Source organism: Neodiprion fabricii, chromosome 1, assembly GCF_021155785.1.
Source record: "Neodiprion fabricii isolate iyNeoFabr1 chromosome 1, iyNeoFabr1.1, whole genome shotgun sequence".
In the NCBI taxonomy this organism is placed as follows: domain Eukaryota; kingdom Metazoa; phylum Arthropoda; class Insecta; order Hymenoptera; family Diprionidae; genus Neodiprion; species Neodiprion fabricii.
The window spans coordinates 4120307-4141989 of record NC_060239.1 but is presented as its reverse complement, the minus strand read 5'-3'; the positions used below and the strand labels follow the sequence as shown (position 1 = coordinate 4141989).

General features: G+C 39.0%; 1 protein-coding gene across 10 annotated transcripts in view; it reads right to left on the bottom strand.

The window, feature by feature from the left end:
• LOC124187757 (rap guanine nucleotide exchange factor 2-like) overlaps positions 1–21683 on the bottom strand; it is a 103266-nt gene that overhangs the window by 33776 nt on the left and 47807 nt on the right. Inside the window, exons 1-2 of one of the 10 annotated variants that reach the window (XM_046579851.1) lie at positions 13745–13884; positions 767–1432 (exon numbers count right to left, since the gene is read on the bottom strand). The exons of the other annotated variants lie outside the window; for them this stretch is intronic. Coding sequence (XP_046435807.1) covers positions 767–1044 — 278 coding nt within the window. The 5' untranslated portion in view covers positions 1045–1432; positions 13745–13884. Of the gene's footprint in view, positions 1–766; positions 1433–13744; positions 13885–21683 lie in introns of those variants that run through there. 10 annotated transcript variants of the gene reach the window in all.

The following is a 21683-nucleotide window of genomic DNA, read 5'->3' as shown; positions in this document are numbered from 1 at the left end:
ACACAGATTCTACAATTTGAAAAGTGAATTTTAAGCACCACACGATAATGTGATCTCAATATTTACTATTTGTTTGGCAAGTTTTTAGTTCTTCCATGTCGGAATTGAGGTTTTTTTTTCTATTTCCCGATCTAAATAGATCACGAAATCATGAAAATAGTGTAATTCAGCAATTTATTTGGATCGAAGCATATTAAAAAAAAAAAAAAACGCAATTCCGACATGGAAAAACTGAAAAATTGCCAAAAAAGATAGCAAATATTAAGATCCCATTATCGTGTGGTGTTCAAAAATTATATTTTAAATCATAGAATTAGTGTATATTTCAGAAATTGATTTTAGTCTTTTACAACCATAAACGACGCGATACAATATCAATTATTATTATTGTCTTACTTACCAATTACCCACTTGAAACCCACTTAACACCACAAGCGAAAGATGAATGAATGTTTTCACCTGATATTGAAAAATATTTTCAATCAAACTATAAATTATCAAAAAACTTTTCCGCTATCAAGACCACTCGGTATAGAAACTTACGAAATTTTGGTCTCATATGCGACGTTTCAAAAAAAAAAAAAAAAAAAAAAAACGAAACAGCCGATTAATCGATTAATTTCTACCTCTTTAATCGAGTCGTGTTCGATTATTATTTTCGACTCGATTAAGAGACAATCTCCTCATACACGATCTACCGATTCTCCGTTGAATGCCCCACAGGTTTCCAACGTAAACTTTTCTCTGTCGCGAGTCTGAGCCTCACCAAACGGAAAACCTCCTCCTGGGAAAGGAGGGCGGTGGCGGTGGCTGCGCCCTGTGACTCGTCCTGTCGACGCTCTCGCTTCTGAGGGCTTGAATGGCCCTCGGCAAGGCTCTGAAGGGTTCGGCACCTCCGTGGGCGGCGGGTCCACCCCCGTGGAAGCTGTTCCACCTTCGCACCGGCCCCCTGATTCCCCCGGTCGCAGCGGCAGCAGCAGCAGCAGCAGCAGCAACGCCGGAGTTAGAATTAACGGGGGGCTGCTGGCACGTGTGTTTTCGCATCTCTGGATGTGACGCGAGGGTGAAAACCTCCCCCTCCTCCTCCTCACGCTCACCTTCCTCTCGCCGCCCGATATTCCCCTCGCCAATTACCCCCCATTGTTCAATATTTCTATTACTCTTATTATTGTTGTTGTTATTATTATTATTAATATTGTGGGTCTTGTTACTTGAACGGTGTATGATTCTTTGTTATTATTTATAGCGTAACTTCACTTTCTGTTCATTATCGTTTATAATATTCTCTCTTATATGCAGCATGTTACAATATTATCTCAATGCGATTCTTTTGATTATTTATAACATTTGACCGCACAGTTTCAGAGGGCACACTTTTCACTATACATACGTATTACGGTTACACGAAACAAACGGATCGGTCCTTAGAATTCTGTTCTTCGCGTGCGGGGAGTGAAAGAAAAAAGAAAAAAATCACCATGAGTATAAACATAAACGACAAATAGACAAGCAGAGAGGAAAAAAATTTTTATATTTCTTTACTCGTGCGGCTGAACAGGACACGAGTGAGTGATCGCATACGAGCCTGCGGAGTTCTCGGGATGCCGAGTGTGTGTAATATAAAATATAACATAACCTGCCGGCATGTGAGGCAAGGTGACGCGACAACAGGGAGAGGGGGAGGTATTTCATTATCGTTTAAAAATTTTTGACGGGAGGAGAGGAGGGGAATGAGAAGGAGAAAGAGAAAACGAAGAAAAGAAAAAAATACGAAACGTACGCGATAAGAGGAGAAGACCGGTAGACGAAATCCGAAACCGAAACGGTTGCAAACACGTTGCAGTGTTGAGTTTATAATTCGTATCGCGCGTTATCAGCTCAGCTCGGAGACACGGAGGGGTGATACGAGGAATATCGTTAGAGAAGGAAAAAGAAGAGAACAAAATTCTTCCTCGGCGATGCGGCAGATAGAAGTAGAAACCCAGAAGATATACGTACCCACGCCACGATATTATGTAAGAGATGTTTTAATCAACCCCCGAGTCAACTCGTTGCGCGCAGATTTTACTGTAATATTATAACGCAGGTATATGTATATTATAAACGGAGAAAAATAAATAAATAAATAAATAAATATACAAGATAAAAACAAAATCTTCCGGCGAACGAATTCGATATTTGTAATATATTTGAAATTATTTTTTCAACTTTTAACGCTGGTGATGAGTTGATGTCTTTTCTTTTTCTTCAAATTTCTTATTCAATATCACTTATCGCAATATATTTCTCTTCGCTTACGCCACGCGTGTTTGAAAACGAGCATCGAGGAATAATTGCGGTATAGAATAAACGCGCGTTTTCAAAAATCCGCATACGTATACGTATACGTATAATTGACGATTAGGGGCGTATAACTCGAGGCGTAAAAGCTACGCATTGGTGTCATCGTCACGGATTAGTACCAAGCAGGAACAGCAACAACAAGTTGCGAGCTCCATTATCTCCCACTGACCATTCAATACTACACTGCGTATTATAACCACGCGTATAAAATATATACACACACACGCACACACACGCACGTATATCATTATCGCTAGACGAGAATTTAATTATCAAAGCTCGGTCATTCATGCGAGGCGCTTCTGACCGTTGCTCCGATTCGAATCCTCGGCGTGTAAATGTAGGTATGTATGTGAGTATAATCGTTGTACAGTTTGATAATTTTTCTTGTTATTCTCCACATCGGGCTTTTTCCCCGTTACGTAATTCGGAGTTCAATACATATACATACACACACACACGCACACTCACACCTAACGTCGTTAAAACGGTGTACAAACAAGATTTTCAAATGACAATTATCTTACTTTTCTGCGTTAATCACGTTTCAATTCTTATGAAAAAAAACTTCTTTACCGCGTTGAATTTCGGCGACCGACCGACTCTCGAGCCTTCTTTCGACTGAAACTTTAATCGTCGCCTTGACCTCGGCCACCCTGAATTACGGGGAAAACTGGGCGGCCAAGCTTTCCTTGCCGCATACCTGTTTCCGTGATCCGTGAACCTGCGGGAACCGTGACGACTGCGCGCAGGTATAATCCCGGTTCACCTGCGCGCAGGCGTTTCTACAACACCGAAGGAATGAATGTAAACGCAGGGAGATGAAAGGACGAAGGGAAGAATCTTCTCCGTGTCGAGGGTCCGTCTCGACTTCACGAATCCAGGCCAGTGCACTTGACTAACAAGAAAAGTATCCCGGGTCGATATCTCCCGTTTCATTTCTGTTGTAATACGTTACGGCGAACGAAAAACTAAGCGACGCATTTTTTTTTTTTTATCTCCCGTCAAACATTTTAAGGGGGGGGCCAAAGAAAGGAGTGTCAAGGGGCGATTTGGTAGCCGTTTCTTTTCTTTTTCTTTTGGTTTTACGCGAGGAAACTACATTTTTCACTTTCACGTTGGGTGTAAAATTTTCCGTTTGGTTGATTGGTTGAAAAATATTATTTTCTTTGGGGGTGAAATTGCCAAATCACCCCTTGACACGCCTTACTTTGGAGGGTGGTTTCACCGCTCTTCGAGTGTCTGACGAGCGATGAAAAAAAGAAAGAAAAACACGTGTCGCTTGGTTTTCGGTCTACTGTAACATATTTAAAAATAAAAAAAAATAAAAAAATAAAAAAATTAAACGAAGAGATCGTCCACGTGGGATACACCTTCCCTGTAAGAATAATACGAAGGTGATTCTACGATATCGTTAGAAAAACTTCGCCCTAACATTTTTAGAAACAACGATTTGTTCGACGCGTATTTTTCTTTCGTCATTCTTCTTCTCGTCATATCACTCAAATTTTTCAACGACAACGGTTTTGCCATGTTTCGTCATTTTATCGCGCGGTTGTTGAGAATTATACCGACGCGAAATGGCGATGTGTCTTGTTTACACAACTGCGTATAACGATCGATCAATCTCTGTAAGCCGGAAGCTGCGCAGCTTTAACAAACAACTGCGATGAGGATTTATTATAAATCGTATACATGAGCAAAATTTCCGGCTAGTGATTTTACATACCTAGGCATGCGGTATAATCCGTTTTCGGTACGACTGTGTAAAATACGCATTGGTATATGCTATGGGTTATGTATAGGGATACATACGTACAAGGAGTGTACGTAAACAAAACCATCAATTATTTTATACCCAACGAATTATACGGCCATCCGGCTGAAAATCCAGCTTTTGCTTCTCCGAGTAATTAACAACAATTTACATCCCTTGTTCGGGAGAGTTTACCGTATTCGTAATACCTGCATAATAACGAATAATGATTATAATAATAATAATAATGAATAATAATAATAGCCATAACCTTTGACCTTGACCTTACAACCTCCGACCGGCTAATTGCAGAAAATTTACGCGCGATGAGTGTATAAAAAAAAAAATGGTCCTTTACTCTTCCGATATTGCATTGTGGCAAGTATTGTAACAGCTGAAATAATCAAAGAGTTTGTTCGTGTAATGCTTGTTTATTACATACCAAGTTAATCGAATTTAGTAATTGCAATTTAATTTACATGATAAAGCCGTAAGCTTGTGTATTTTATAACAATAATGTTGCGCGGCTTAACTTTGACCGTCGGAACGTGTATAATCTAATTCATCAGTCAGACGTTAATTAAATTCAGGACTCGACTCACTCGACAGCTTATAATACGAAGCACGCCCCCCCACCCCCACCCCCGCGATGATGAAACGAGAATGTTTGTTTTCAACGGCCGACGAAAAGCACAGGAGCGAAGAAGAAAAATAATAATATACAAAAAATAAAATAAAAAGAAGAAGACGGAAGGAAGGAAGGAAGGAATTTAGATATAAAAAAAAAAAAAAAAAACGGAATGACAAAGCTGAACCAACCTCCCTTCCCCAAGTACTTTTACCCTGCTAATTTTCAACTTTCGACCGAACTTCCAGCCCTCATCCTTACTTTTATGGCATATTAAAAGCCGAAAGCTCAGAGGCTGCGGGAAAATTATTATTAAAATATTATACAAGCGCCGAGGGGTAACTATGCATGTGTGTAACGTGTGTGTATTGGACAGGTCTGTAAGTGTGTGTTAAAAATAAAGGGGGGCAAAAAAAAAAAAAAAACTCCGCAGGTAAAGTATTTCGGTTTAATGTCCTTGGCGGTGGAATTCCTGAAGAAGAGGAGGGACCAGCATCTCTGCTGATGAATGGAATTTTACTACCACCCGCCGCTGGCGGCACTGACAGCGAGAGAAGAGATTCCCTTTCGGAAATTCTTTACTACGTGTTTCAGGTTAAAACATTAGGTTATAACACATGCGTAAAAGAGTTTTTTTTATCACGCGTCATTGAATTTTCACCTATTTACAAATTTTATCGTAAGAAGGTAGAGTAGGTACGTATCCGTGTTGGCAATTTTCAAAAAAAAAAGTAGATTCACATTTAATATTCCGTTACATGCACGTGAAAACGACGAAAAAAAAAACCGAGAAAAAAAGTTTGATGACGGTTTTTGCATTTCGGTTTCTTTATTATTTATTTCATTTATTGATTTTTTTTTTCTGCGACAGATGTTTTACAAGTGATTAATCATCATTGACGAAGTATCGTACAGAATAACGCAGCGAAATCTCTCTCTCTCTCTCTCTCTCTCGCTTTCGACGTAATACCCCAACAATCCGGCGAACCCTCGGGATCTCTTTTCCATATCGCATAAGCTCGCAGCATCCGGCGCAGACAATATTCCAGACACATGTCTCAGCGAATATACGCGTGTATTTTCAACGTCGGCAGCAGGCGGTCACGGCTCTTCGATCCGATTCCCAGCTTATACTGTACAGGATTTTGTAACATGCAATATGCAGCAAGCGCGGCTGTGTAGAACGGCGAAACGGTCAGGCTACAAATATGCCAGTTGAGAAAACCCGAAGGGAAATAAGAGAAAATGAAAGACGGTAAGCGGTAAGTAGGATCGAACACTCGATATACATTTTCACATTTACGATAAACGCAAAGTTCGCAATAGTAAAAAACGTCATTAAATACCTGCTCAAAAATCGTTAACAAAAACAACAACGATAACAACAATATTAATGTTGTAAATTAATAAATCTTATTTCCGTTTATTTTTCCGAGATCAGGGCAAAAGATGCGTAAGAAAATTGACGCACGTACGATGGCAAAAAGTTGCAAGAAAAAAAAAAATAAAAAGAAGCGATACCCGAGTGGATGATAAAAGTCGTTACAGGAATTCGGATTAGCATCGATATCATGTCGCATGGCTCGTAGAGTCGTTCGTGTGGAAAAAAACATATATGCGTAATATGTTTTCCGGTTTTTGCCCTCACCCCATACACAATTATAATATACCTATGCATACATACATACATATACGTATTACAATATACAACCCCTCGACACGTTTTTTGAATTCGCTCCCTGTTGTCGCGATTTGCGAAGGGAGAGAAAGAGAGAGTGAAGGAATCTCATATCCCCTGCGGCGTTTCTTTTGCAGGGTGTCAACAACTCGTAGGTATATATATATATATTTATATATATATATATATACATACATATATGTATTTCTCTTTTTCTTTTTTGCCTTATACTATTACACCACCCACAATTTTTCCAGAAGGATTTCTCCTCTCCAGCTACCGGTTAATTAATGTGTTTCTTTTTGTATCGTTATTTCTGTTCCTTGTTTTTTTTTTCTTTTCTTTTTTTGCTTGGTTTGTTTTTACAACGAATTTCTACATCGTTTTACTTGCGGATCGTGCGACGAAAAAGCGACGACTTTGCGAGAATAATAACCGTGTTAGAATTTACTTGCAACATGTCCGTCAGTTTGAAGAGGTTCGCAAATAATAGCTTGTTGACTAATAATTATACCTATACATATATACACGTATATGTATATATACGACAAATTGTGATTACACAATGTATGGTATAATACGTGTAATATCGTGTATATACGCATACATATATATATATATATATATAAACAGATGTTCTTTTATACCGTATCTATACTTTATGTCGTACCTGCAAGATCGATCTATGGGCGCATAAAAGACCCGAGAGAGCCAATCGCGTTGGGTGTAATTGAGAAAATGTACGTGTATACATGTGTGTGTGTGTGTGTGTGTATACGCACACATGTAATTGTACGACCCATCTAGTCGGAATTTAATTACGTAATTATAGCAGTGGCTAAACAATCTTATGTAGGTACCGTACACTTACGATTAGAAACAGAGAGACACGGCGATCGATACGAGAAGTAGTTTGTCAGCATACTTTGTGGAAGATTATTTTTTTTTTTTGTATTTCCGACTGGAAAACCACGAGTATCATTACGCTGGCTAAAATAATCGAAAGAATTGCACACAATGCGCGGGAAAGAAAGATTGCAAAATTATTCAACGCGGAACCTCGTAATGAAGAAAATATAGTAATATACTGCTATGGGTCAGAAAAAGAATCGTGATTCTCGTGCAAAGCAAAGTTGATATTTTACTACCCGTACGATAATTAATTAACAAGATATACGCAATATTCAACTATTATAATAACAGAGACGCGAGATTCAATTAAAATATTATTTCCTTAATCACTGTAACGTTTTATTCGTGCACACGGCTATTCGTATAAATTATACATGTAATATCGTGAAAGTTTGGTTTTCATCTTTCGATCCTTATATTTTTTTTTCTTTTTTTCTATTGGGACATCAACACGTTTAAATTGAAATTTCTCGTAAAAGAAAAAAAAAAATAAAATAAAATAAAATGCATCGGTCCTTAATGTTTCCTTTTCTATCTCTTTTTTCGCAATTACTCAACCGTTATACATTTTTGTATTTTTTGACACACATGCGAGTGTTTACACACGCACACACACAACGAAGAACACTGAAACTCATTTACCGCGTACATAGCGTGTATGCATAACTTACACGCTCACCTATTAGCTACTACATTATGCCTTCGCGTAATAATCGCGTTATGAAGTTGAAAGCTAAAAGCACACAGATACATAACCGTCTGTACAACAACGCGAGGAGACAGCTACGCGTGTACAACTTTTTGTATCATCCTACATGATTATCGTATGTATTCGTAATTAAACCAAAGAACGAATTGAAAGTAAACCTTACGACCCTTGAACCAGAATAAACCTTACATATTTCCAGATAATATGAAACGATTATTTCACCATTTCGCGATGTTACGCTCGGACTTTTTGAAACGTTAAATTTCCCGTCGGTACATTTCCAACTCTGTAGAACAAGAAGAGGATTCTCCGTGGGATATGAAGATCTTGAATGAGTGATCGCGCAGCTCTGGGAAAAGGGAGCAAGTATCCCCGCCGCACCCACGACCGGAGAAACGTGTCTATGGGGCCCCATAGCTTTCGGAGATGGGGCAATATCCAAGGTCCAATATTTAGGGGGTCGAATGGGGCAAGGCAACGTGGTATCGATGGGACGACACGGGGGCCATATGCTAGACATTTATAGAACCGACCATGCAGAGGTTCTCACTCCTCCTCCTCCTCCTTCTCCTTATCCTTCACACCGTGTATTCAGGAAGATTCAACGTCTTTTTATAATCCGTTATGCGTTTGCACCGTGATCGATAAAATTATCATCATCGTCATCGTCGTTATACTTTACGCTTGTTGTATCAGTATTCCAAAACTAGTCAAATTCCTATTGATCGAGATTCGATGTATTATCGATTTACCGCAATTCTTTGATTCTACGAATCAACGTAGCTTATGCTTTCGACTCGTGAAATGTTGAAATTCGTAACGGTACGCGAAACGTCTTGTTTTACACGCCCGTACTTCTTAAACACCGTGAATCAATATTTTTTTTCTCAATCCTCTGAATCAATGAGAATTTTATCGACTTTGTGAAACTGTTTTAGCTGTACAAATATCAATATCCGTCACTTATTAGTCGTTATTGTACATGTGAGATAATTTCACGAAATCGGTAAAACATCTCTTCAATTTGATGAAATTAATTAAGCACGTATCTGAACACATCGCAAAAGTAATGTGTAATTCACGTAAACGTACAATACCGTAGAATTAATTTCTACTTCCTATCAAATTTTCGCAGCCAAAAAAGAGGGTAGAAACGAGAAAAATAAGTCCGTAAACGAGAACTCGGCAAATTTTCATAAAATGAAATGCCGAGTCAGGAATAATCGGGGAAGTGTATAAATGTATAAATTCGTTTCTGGAACGCCGTGTCGTGGGGTCAAACTGATAAACGAGACGACCCAACCCCCGTTTAATTTCGGTTAGTGTGCAACCGAGCACCGATCGGAATCCCCCCCTACTTCACCCTTAACATTTTCAGGGGTTGCCGAGTGCACAAAGCATTTGTCGAAGGGTAGGTATAAATAATATAACGAAAGTGCACGCCGATGTTTGTATCAGAAACGAAGGGTCGCCCTTCCCTCCCCTTATCGTCCCTTCCCTTTGCTTTCCTTTCATCGCGGTTTCGATACACGAAGAGGCAAAATGTCACCCTACATACCGTCCATTCTCCCATCTGTCCAAACGGAATGTCCGTTGATAATTCGATGCAGTTTGCCTTGCGGTTTACAGACTACTATACATAATATGTGCGCAAATTGCGTGGTGTTAAATTTGAACGGCAGGTTAAACACATCTGCGGATTCTCTGCTTTGCACGTCGATAACGATTAGTTGATTAAACGCCATGATTTTGAGAATTATTATCGATTTGTTGTTCGAATCATTTCGTCGCAAGCCGATCTCTACGCCCGATTTTCACCGTCGGTGATTTATTTTCATTATTAAGTACGGTTCAGAGTGTACAAAAAGAACAACTTTCACCGAGTTTTAGACTCTCTGGAACACGGGTTTGATTTTCCTGCTCCAAAATAAGCAGAAACCCAATTTTTGAATGAAGAAGCCCAATCGACTGGTTTTAAATTTTTCTCATCAATTACTTGTTGAAAAATGATAATTATGAGACCAAGATGGAAATCGGAAAGTATTTGTTTCAGAAGCTACATGCGAAACAAGTGATTGAGTAGCGAGAAATATCGAATTAAAGATAAATATGAGAAAAAGAAAAATACAAGTTGACACGAAAATTGTAGATTTACGTAGATATTTTTGGGAGTAGTAAAATCTTACATCTTAATCTAAAAACGCAGTACTTAAAAATAAATAAAATCACCGACGATAGTACGGGTCGATTTAGGGTGGAATGCCTCACGTGTAACGAGCTCGTTGATTAATTGTTGTACCCTGTGTAGTTGTACAAGTAACGTACAGCGTTAATTAATAACAAAGTTACCTGCCTCTCGCAACTCGCGTTAAACGCGTGCCGTATTTATACAACTTGCACAAGTCCGCGTGCATACATACACGTACAAATGCACGATATAAAATAAACTAAAAACCACGCCATGCGGCAAGAACGTAGCGAGTTGAAACAGTAAAACTCCCGCCCTGCACCACGGTAGGTATAAAGGTACGTACATTGACTGAAACGGAGCGTAAATCCTACACTATGTACGAGTAAACATCCTATACATACAACAAGAACAACAGGCAGCAGGAAGTTTGCTCGTACCTACTTTCGCCGTTCGCCATTATCGTCATTTTCTCTCTTTTTTCCTCTTTCTTTTTAATTTACTTGGTTGTTTGTTTGTTTTTTTTTATTTTTATTCCTCAAGCTTTTCTTTTCTTCTTCGATTTTTCGTTCTCTGCGACGATAGTTTCTTATTTTCATTCAATTTTGAGTAATTACGTGTAGTGGATAGTAAAGAAAACACCAAGTATGTTTTTGTTTCGTTGTTCACATTTTTCACGCTCAATTTAATGCATTGTTTCTACCCCCTCCCGCGGAGCGAATAAAATAATTCACGCGCAAAAAAGGGAAAGAAATAAATAGAAGACGAGACATTTTTCTTTTGCACAAAAACCGCGTGAGAAATTCGTCGCTAAATAATCGGTAATATAAATATTTCAAAGTAGGAAATTGAGAAAGCAATTTCTAGAAGAAAAAAAAGAAAAAAAAAATACTTGATTCGCATCGATTAATTCGTATTGCATAGTTTAACGTTTGATATGAAATTTTCAAACTATCGTCATCCAACGTAGAAAGAATGATAATAAATCAAATAATAAATAGTCCCCGGTACGGAGTTACATAATACCTAAATTGATGATAGTTATACGCAAACGTACGTATAAAAATTGTTCTACTTTTACGCGACGCTTCGATATCCTCGAAACATAAGACGAGATAATTCCGTATCTCTGTCAAGATCGATGTCTCGTTACAGACGAGCAATAACGACGTGTCGACTACTTTCCGCTTCCGGAACTTTTCCCACCCGCTAACAGTATATTGTAATGTAGGTAGGCAACGAGATGTGGAGAACGAGAAAAGACGGGCTCTGCAGTAGCCGTATCAACGCACGTGATACGATTGCAAGAAATAAGAGTCACGCCGATCGATCCTCGAGTCTTGTCTGACACTCCAACTACCGAGGTAAAATCTAACGCGAGGTAGAAATTTTTTTTTAAATGAAATTCTAAAACCAGTTCGATATAAGAAAGGTAAAATTCATTATATTACTCATTGAGTTATCGTTGTAAGAGTCGTTATTTAAATCATTGTCGGAAGTAAATGTAACATAAAGTAGGAATTTTCAAAAGTTAAATTGTAAAATCAGTCATTTTGACTAGTGTTAACCACGACGAGAAGAAACGTGTTATATTTTATCAGCTGTGTTTAAAATTGAAGAATCTCAATTTATTACAAGTCTATTATTATCAGAGCAAATGGGCAAAAAATCAAAAGCCTTTAATCGTGACTGAAATTGCACGATGCATATAACATACCGATAACGTTAAATGCGTATAATAATTCTCGTAGTTTTTGGTTTACGTAATGGAATTTGATTTTTTCCAACGGGTAAATGACAACCGCGTTTTTTGATCGCACGCGAATAATAATAATAAACAAATAATAATAAAAATAATAATAATGAGAAAAAGAGAACGACGCCTTCAGCGATCACGCGGGGTAGTTGCACGAGGGCGGATATATACACAGGTACGTGCATGCACACAGATATAACCAGGTACACGTATAATATAATATACGCTAATCGGCTTGCCGTTAAGAAAAAAGATCGCATCTTTCTTATTGCGTGTGCGGTGCTCGGATGAAATTTCACTCGCATATTATTTGTGCGGGGGTTTACGACGCGTTGCGTTTACCGCACACCGTGAATGTATCGTCTTTTGCGTATTTAAACCGCAACGAAAAGAACGCCCGCGCTGTCGTTTAACCTGTGTGAGTGTGACACATGTATATATTATATATCGGTATATAACGTCAAATATACGTATGACAAATATTTGAGAGATCGATTTGATCGATTGTCAAATTCGCGTTGAAAAGGAATTTTTGTTACCGGATTATTGCGTCGACTGTATACCGAGTAACGGGGGTTAATATTTCAGGCAATTTAACGTAGAAAAGAGAAAACATTAAAAGGTGAAAACATACGCGTAGCAAATGAGATACGAGATGGTCAGATTTTCTCTGGTTTTCTATTTTTTTTTTCTTTTCATTTTTTTGCATTCTATTTATCTTAACGATTCTGATTTAAACGTTATTCTTTGTACGCGTTTGAACGATGTTCAATTATTCGACTATCAACGTTTCGTGAAATTCTACAATTTCTACAAATTAATGTAACGACGAGAAAAAAAAAACATTAAAGAAAAAAAGTAGTGTCAAATAAGAACGTGAAAAAATAAAAATAAAAATTCCGAGTAATTATCCAATCCCTCTTCCTCTTTCTCCTCTCACGGGCATATTTTCTCACCCTAATTCCAACCCTTCCGCATCGCTTCTCGCATTTCCTTGACGGAGGCGTTGCAGCGTGCGGTTTCTACGCCTGCCCATCTCTTCTCTCTTTAGTCTACCTACCTACCTACCTACCTGTAATGTAACAACAGAGATCGGAAGAAAATCGCTCGAGCGTTATTGCTTTGGCTATGCCGATGCACGCATGGATACTCGTAGGAACGCATACCGCGTAACGTAACGCAGAACGAGCCTTCAGCAGAGTCGGATATTTAAAATATATTATACGGAAGTCTCGAGTGTCAACAAAGATACGTAAAGCAGACTAAACTTTCCTCCCTTTTCCTTCCCATGGATCCGGCACATTTTATCCCAATCCCTCCCAGAGGCAGCCGTTCATAACGACGACGACGACCTGTAAACACGATAAACCGAATGCGAGTCGTCTCTGGAATCAGCGCCGCATCCATGCAGCCGAGAATAAATATAGTAAAGAGAAAAAAATAGCGTGGGGAAATTTGTTTCACATTTTTCAACGATATTTTCGTCGCTCGAGTGACATTTTCTTTGAGGGGGAGGGGGGGGGGGGGGGGGGGCGACGACACTGATTCGGGAGCAAAAAAAAAAAAAAAATAAAAATCCCCGTTTAACTCCACGTGCTCGGCGTTGTGCGATCATCACTCGTGCCAATTTTTTTTCACACGTGTTGTCGAAGAAATTATTTCATTCAATTATATAACACAAGTATATAATATGACATTCATGATCGACGACAGGTTGAATGTAATGAGAGAAAAAAAAATAAACGAAACAACACAAGAATCAAAAGGTAAAAACCGTTTCGCTGTCGGCACACGGATGAACATTAAACACTGCACAGTCACTTTTGGAGCTTTCCGCTGCACCGTACAACGACACACCGCGTGTCGTTATAATCGATCAAGGGTCGATGATCGTTTGAAACGATTTTGCGGGACAAGTAGAAAAAAAAGAAAAAAGAAAAAAAGAAGCACTTGGAAAAAAAAAAAAAATGAAAAATTTCAAATTCGCACCGCGCGATTCGCGTCGTCGCGAGGAATTCGGAAGAATAGAAAAAGTAACCGCCGACTGTTTCGTTTCGAAATCGAGGAATAATCATGGTACATTCGAGGTGGCGTCGAAAGCCGTACTGACGACGAGAGTCGTCGGAGTTGAGAGGAGAGCAGCGGTGGCACGGTAGTAGTAGGGGGATGAAGAGGGGGGGGGGGGGGCGAAGAGGGCGGAGGGGGCGGAGGACCGCTTTATCGCTACTGGCGCTACGTCGCGTCGAGCCTCGGTACCACGTAGTTATAATGCCTAGCTCTAACGCCTAGAGAATAGGTGTAAGCGTGTGTGTGTGTGTGTGTGTGTGTGGGTGGGTGGTTGGTGGTGAAAAAGTTGAACCAGTGCGCATAGTAACACACACACACACGCTTACACGCATGCGATGGTGGTGGTGGTCTTACTTAGGCTGCAGGATACGGAACATCGAGTTACGTAAAATCGTACCCTGGCTGCCACGATGCACCTCCACTAACTCCTCTATCGCTTTCTTTGATTAGCGTATTTCGTTACTCCTTCTACACGTGTACGCGACACATACGTGCAGGCGAATGGCTGGGTGCCTAGGATGCTACCCTATACTTTTATACATATATGTATATATATATGTATGTATACGCGTGTGTGTCGACGACGTCGTTCTATCGTCGTTTCAACGAAAGATAAACCGACAGAGGGCGATACTTATTAAAATTGATACTCTGCCCTACGATAATCACGAATTGACACACGATAAAGCGATATATTAATTGAACATGCGATTATACGTAGAGTGTAGAATACGCTGTATCATATAAGTGTAAAACGAAGCTATCCGTCTATCATGTCAACCCATTATCCCGTGAATTACGAAGGAAATGGAAATGTAAAATTTCACGTTTACTCAAACAGCTAAACATGACTTTTTGTATGCGGTAACAGTTTTAATATTCCGTCAGCCCAGACCCGAAGTGGTGTTTGACACGAGTGTATCATCCGCGTTACACGTGAATTGTCAATCGACACGTTTCGAGAAAAGAACAATACCCGTAACAGTGGGATCGTTAATTGCCAGCTAAAGTAAATTTCCGTCGGATTGATCAAATTCTTGCAGGTCATACGTTGGACGCGTGGAGATATACCAATGCATCTATCGTGGCATCCGTGAAGCGTGTACCCACGTAAGGTAGAATAACGCTGCAAGATGCGGAGGCTTACGTACATACGTTGTACGTGCACGCATCCTTGTCGAAGGTACGCGTGTGTACATACACAGGCTTGCCTGAGAGAAGACTGCAATGTGTGCACAACGTTGAGGTTCCGTTCGGTAACCATAAACTACACATGGCATCGCGTTCTCACTCCAGACCCTTCGGAAAATATTACATTATAAGGCTATATATGCGCACGTATCGCACAGCTAGACTAGGGAGTATAAGGTAGGGATAGATACCGTAGTCTAGGCTGCGTCCTGCAGGCACTTGACGAACCTGTAAACCGTAACGCCAGGCTGCCAGTCTATGGTCTTACTTGTATGCACCCACACACACACACACACCCACACGCATATACGCATCTACGTGCTCTTTTATGCATTTTAGAGTCAGACTGCTGCTGCTGCTGCTGCACTGTGTCAGGTATCGGCTTACGGGTGAAGATTACGCTTTTAACATGTCTGCAAGCCATGTGGGTACAAACAAAGAATGTAAAACGAGGGTGTGTTCAACGGATTTTTTTCGTAAAAATTCACAACTTATTTTATACGGTAGTGATTATTGCAGTACGCTTATTACACGGTCGCCATTTTCATTTTTTATTGTAACAAAATAAAATAAATAAAAAAAAAATAAATAAAAATCGATCAAGGGTAAAAAATGAATGCTAGCTTCGTAGCTGTATAAGTGGGAAATCTGGTACGTCGGTTGATCTTCTTTTTTTCGCACGTATTATGCTTTGACGACGTTTACGCGGGGAACGGTAAAACGATGTTAAAGCTGTATTGAACCGAACAAGTCTAGTGTAAACTAAGCAAACTAAGTAATTTCGCAATTACCAAAAAATTAAATCTAAAATTTTTTTCATCGTGTTTAAATGTCCACTCAATGTACTTAAATATATACAGAATAATAATATCGTTACATCCAATAGCCTGAAATCTTGCTACATATTGATCGGTGTCAGAAAAAAAAAGAGAGAGAGAGAAGAAAGTTCCTTTTTTCACGAATAAAATCCTTCCGCGGAAGATATGTAATATAATTACAGGGTAACGCAATTGCAATTGCAATATTGCACCGAAAGGTTAAGCCGGAAGGTAGTCAACCGGAGGTATGAGAGAGGAAAAAAAAAAAACCCTGCAGGCTGAAGAAATGAAATGAAAAAAATAAAATAAAACCCTCAGACTTTTCCAGCGTTCGGAATTTTCCGCGACAGTTACAGAGGAATGATTAATTTGTAGGTGTACCTACGTTAAGGTGGTCCTTACATGGCTCCAAAAAAAAAGAAAAAAAAATTTGAATGGGAAGTTACAAATTATTCAAAAATATGCTCATTCGCTCTCTTTTGTACTGAATTTTATTTCAAAGTTATTGGTTGGAAAATTTTCCCTCAAACGATAATCCGCACTTGCACTGTACAGCGAATATGTGCACAACTACATCTATTATATACTGTATATTTATATATCCTGCATGTGCAAATTGAACCTATTTAACAGTATGTATACATGTATGTATGTATGTATGTATGTATATTAACTAGATGGGAAATTATTAAATATAGTATATGTGTGCAGGTGGCGAGGAACACGCTTATTAACCCCGCGAGTTACGCAACGCGAAACTCGCTTCCGCCTGGATTAAGAAGAGGAGGAGGAGGAGGAGGAGGAGGATTGGCGGAGAATCGCAAAAGTGAAGGCTCGAAGCACGTTTCCTATCGGAACGAGATGCGCGGCGCAAAATCTAGCCTAGTAAATAGATTCTTTGCGGTTTAGCTGCAGCGAGAAATTATTTATACGCCTGACAGCATCAGTCGCAATTCGCGCGGCAGGTTTATGACAAAAAAAAAAAAAACGGTATCGCTAATCATCGATCGTTTATTTTCTTCAACTTCCGTTTTCCAGAAAATCCTCATAGCGTGGAGTAAAGAAAAAAGGGAGGAAAGAAATCGCGCAGATCAATTCCATTGCGATACTGTAAGTAGGATTTAGAAGATCAAAAAATCGCGTTGCGCGCGCAAACTTTTTTTGAAAATGATTAACAAATATCACGCATTGTTCTGTTTTGCGTTGTATTTTTTTTTTTTGTTCATTCTTTATCCGGAGAAGGAATTTTGTGCAAATAATGGATCGAAGGATCATACCACGTTTTAATGGATCTATAATAATATTACATACCATGCCTAGTATACAACACGTAGTGAAGAACATACGATTTATTATTACACGCATACATACGAGGTTGGGCGAGAAATCGCATGATCATAGATTATGTAAGAAACGTGCGAGAATTCGATCATATTATAGCGTGTATCGAAGTGTGGTTGTGATGTACGAATTGCGAAAAGAAAAGAGAATAAAAAAAATTGAAAGCAACAAAAAAAATTGATAAAATTGGTAGAATAATAAAAGTCGCAATGAGGAACGGATAAAATATTATCCATGCAACCCAACATACGAAAAAATACGAATACATGTAACGGCGTTATTGCCGATCACCGTTACACTCGCAATCAGCGACGCCTACTTTGGCGCCGGTTTGCGATCAGATTTTTTCCCATCCTCTTTTCTTTTTACAATATCATCTAGCTAGACGAAAAAAATGTCTATCCTATATATGTATATACAGTATATACAATTTGAAGGTGGTCGAGATGTGTTCCAATGATGTGTATAACGCACGTGGCGGGTATTTTATTGCGAACGAAAGAGAGAAATGATACGAAAAGAAGAAGTAAGGTTTGCGTAAGTTTCGGTGAACGATACGAATAGTCGTAGAAAAAGGTGATTCGAATTTTGTTCAAAATCCAAACGTAACGTCAACATCGTCCGATCTTATCAATGAAAACAATCCCGATCATCTGAATTATTTTCCGTCCGGGTATGTATTGTTAAAGTAAATTGATAGATCGTGTACGAGTTAATCGATATGATTAGAAAAAATAGAAAAACTCTATTAAATTAAAAAAAAATTAAATAAAAATTTTAAATACACAAACGAAACCAAATATCGTATTATATTATAAATATGCGAAGAAATTCTTAACGCCGTATACATATATGGTATAATATCGCAATGATTATACGAAAAGTGAGAAAGGATATAAGAAAGCGGATGTAAATGTAGGTATATAAACATATGTGTAAATATTATTTATAACGCGAGAGGAGGAGAAAATGTGCGAAGCATGCCGCCGCCGTATCGGTGAGGCGTAATTAATTAGAACCGCGAGCTTTCAACTTACGTGAATGTATATCATATACGTATATACTCGTGTGTGTGTGTGTGTGTGTGTGTATATATACATATATACATATATATATATATATAATCAAGAGTTCGCAAGCCCTTTTCGAACGATAAAGTTGAAATCTCGTTTATCGCGGCTATTTATACCGTATGAATGTGTAGATACGAGTGTATGTATACATATATGTAAATTATAGGTACTATATAACGCTGAGAAATGTTCCATTTCTGATTTCTCCTTATTTCTTCTTCCGTTATTCCTTTCGCGCCTCATTACGCACCGCGTTCAATGTGATAACGGTGATTATCGTTGTTTAACGTTTTTCTTTCTTCGGAGTAGGTACTGATTTAATGCAGGAAATCGCAACTTCATCGGTGATACAGGCAGCTTTATATCACAAGAATGCTTTGCAGCGTTATTACAACGCATAAGATGAAATGAATATTCATGTCAAGAAGAAGAAAAAAGAAAAAGAATTCAACGAAATTGGAATCTTTCGGTAATTTTGTTTGCCTGGACCTGAAGTAAGAAACAGAATTGAAAAATAAGACGAATAGGGGATGCGTTGTAAAATATTTCCAATTTATGAAAATAAATATTCTCGAAAGTTAAAAACTTGCTTTATGCAGGATTTTTGAATTTAGTGGGATATCGGATACACGTAACGTCGTAACGTCGATTGACGAAATAAATCGATCGAACGTAAGCAGCGTGGTTGAAATTCCGAATTTGAAACGTTCCGAAAGCGCCGAAATCCGACAAGTCAAAGTTCCAAAAGTGCGAAGATGAGAAAATTGTTAAATCTGAAACATCGAATTTTCATTTCTGTGAATTTCTGGCTTGGTGAAATTTCAGAACTTTGATCTTTCTTCGTTATCGATTTTTCACATTTTTGCTCCATCGTATCTTGAATTTTCAGAATCTTGCACAATTCGAAACTTTGTAGTTTCATCAAAGTTTGACTTCTTCACTTCAAGTTTCGCAATAAAATAATTCGAAATTAGGCGCTTTCAGTACTTTTCAAATTCGGAACTCCAACCCCGCTCCCTTAACGTAACGGGGCTCGGTGGAAAACCATGCACACCCGCAAAAAGTGTACAGCAGACAACGCGTCGCTGGGCAGCGGAGTGTTTAAGTAAGCGTAGGTGGTGGTGGGGGGGTAGAACAGGGTAGAACAGGGTAGGGTGGGCAATACGTTATACGCAGGGAACACAATACGCGAATTATAGGTATACAATCCAATCTGCCTAATGGTCCCCGACATCCCGCACCGTTTGCGGTTTCGCATGTTCGCCCGGGTTTCCGGGGGTTGGGGCGTGGGTGGGAAATCGGGAAATCGGGAAATCGTTGCATCCTGCATCCAGGGTTATCCCTCGATTCCCGCAGCGGCGGCGTGTCGATTTATCCCGGACCGATGCACACCGATTGACGTTACGGTTAGGTGTATGAATAAATACATACCTATATCAGGGTGAACATGGCGACCACGAAAAAGAGTTGAAAAAAAAATTCCCCGACTTTACCCTGATTTACGTTTACGCTAACCACTCTATTTATAACATCTCTACGGATGCAATACCTATCTCTCATCTCTATGAACGGAAGCAATGTACCTTTTACAAAATTTATAAAAATCTTTCCGTGTGTATAGCAGAAAAATAATTCAACTTTTATCGTGAAATTATTTCCGATTTTTATTTGTCGCAAAAGATACTTGTGTATTTTTTTTTCTTTCTTCCGCTGGACCAACGTTCGTTTTCCCCAACCAATTCAAAGATTCCCTGACTTTCCCCCGACTTCCAGATTTTCCTTGACGGTTGGTCCTTATTTTCAACTTTTGTTTGAAATTGGACCGTGACTCCGCAACCAAATTACTTCATACGAACAAATAGAAATCTCCTCCAAAGCACAGACTTCAATATCTCAAACCTAAACCAAGGTCTGTGAAGTTTGGCATTTAAAATATAACGATAAAAAATGAAAGAAAAATATCGATTTTACGGAAATTCAGCGTAGAGAAAACGCATGATTTGCGGGAATGAAACGGAACGTATACTGAAAGTATAATAACATGCGTATCAACTACGGAGTACGCAGGCCTCGGAGGAAAACGGAGAGGGAGAGAGAGAGAGAGAGAGAGAGAGAGAGAAAGAGGGAGAGCGACGGCGAGTTTGGAGAGGGTTTTCAGCCCTCGTAATCGATTCCGAGGTTTTCCCGGGTATATGACGTCAATGTCAGGGTTACGAGAACGGCCGGCATGTGCCACAGCGTTGCGGATTCTTCCTGCCGCATATTTCATTCTCCGTTCGCGCATTTTCGATTCACCAATTTCCGGGGAACCGGAACTCGGTGAGAGAAAAATCAAAGGCATTGTACCAAAAGTGAAGAAAAAAAAAAAAAAAAAAAATCAAATACACCAACAGTGCAGCTCGTATTCAAATTCTGATTAGCCGATTACGGATTCCATGAAATCTCGATCAAGATTCTACGTCTATGTCTCATCGTCAGATTAATTTTATAATATTTTACGTGTAAAGTACGTATATATATATATTATACACACGACCTTCAACAGAAGCGATAATAAATGATACGCCAATACGCATATTAAATACTTCACCGAGCGTTGATTCCGAGTATGAAAATTCTGCACACTGTAAATTTACACTATAGGCGTGTAAATATTGTACATATGTACGGATGCGTTTGAGTATATATAATAAGATAGGAACTCCCAAGGTGCCTCGGGCGCGATTTACACCCGGAACATCTCTCAGGGAGCGACTCGAGCGTGGAGAAGAGAAATAAAGTTCTCGAGATGAAAGGATACCGCGAAGCGGTCGGAGAATTGTGTCTTATTGCTAGTCAACCTCGGTACAAGTGTGATGTGCATGTACACATAAGCACACACACACACACAGATATAGATATTGTGCCTTGTACGGAAACTGCAGCTCCGTGAAAATTTCGATCATGGTGTGTAATTTGCAAAAACTACCAATTTGGAGTTATAAGCAATTTTATATGTCTATATTATGTCGCAGATTTTTATGGATCGTTAATCGAATTGAAGGTAAGAACAAGAGAAGACCGATACGGCAGATGATGTGAGAACAATTTCTTCATTACCTTAATAACGTTGTCGATTTTCTATTTATTTTATTCTTACATAGCAGCTTTCGATAATCCGTACGGTACGTATGTAACGTCAATTTTTTTTTTACCTTTCTTCTCTACTTTTCTTCCTTTCTGA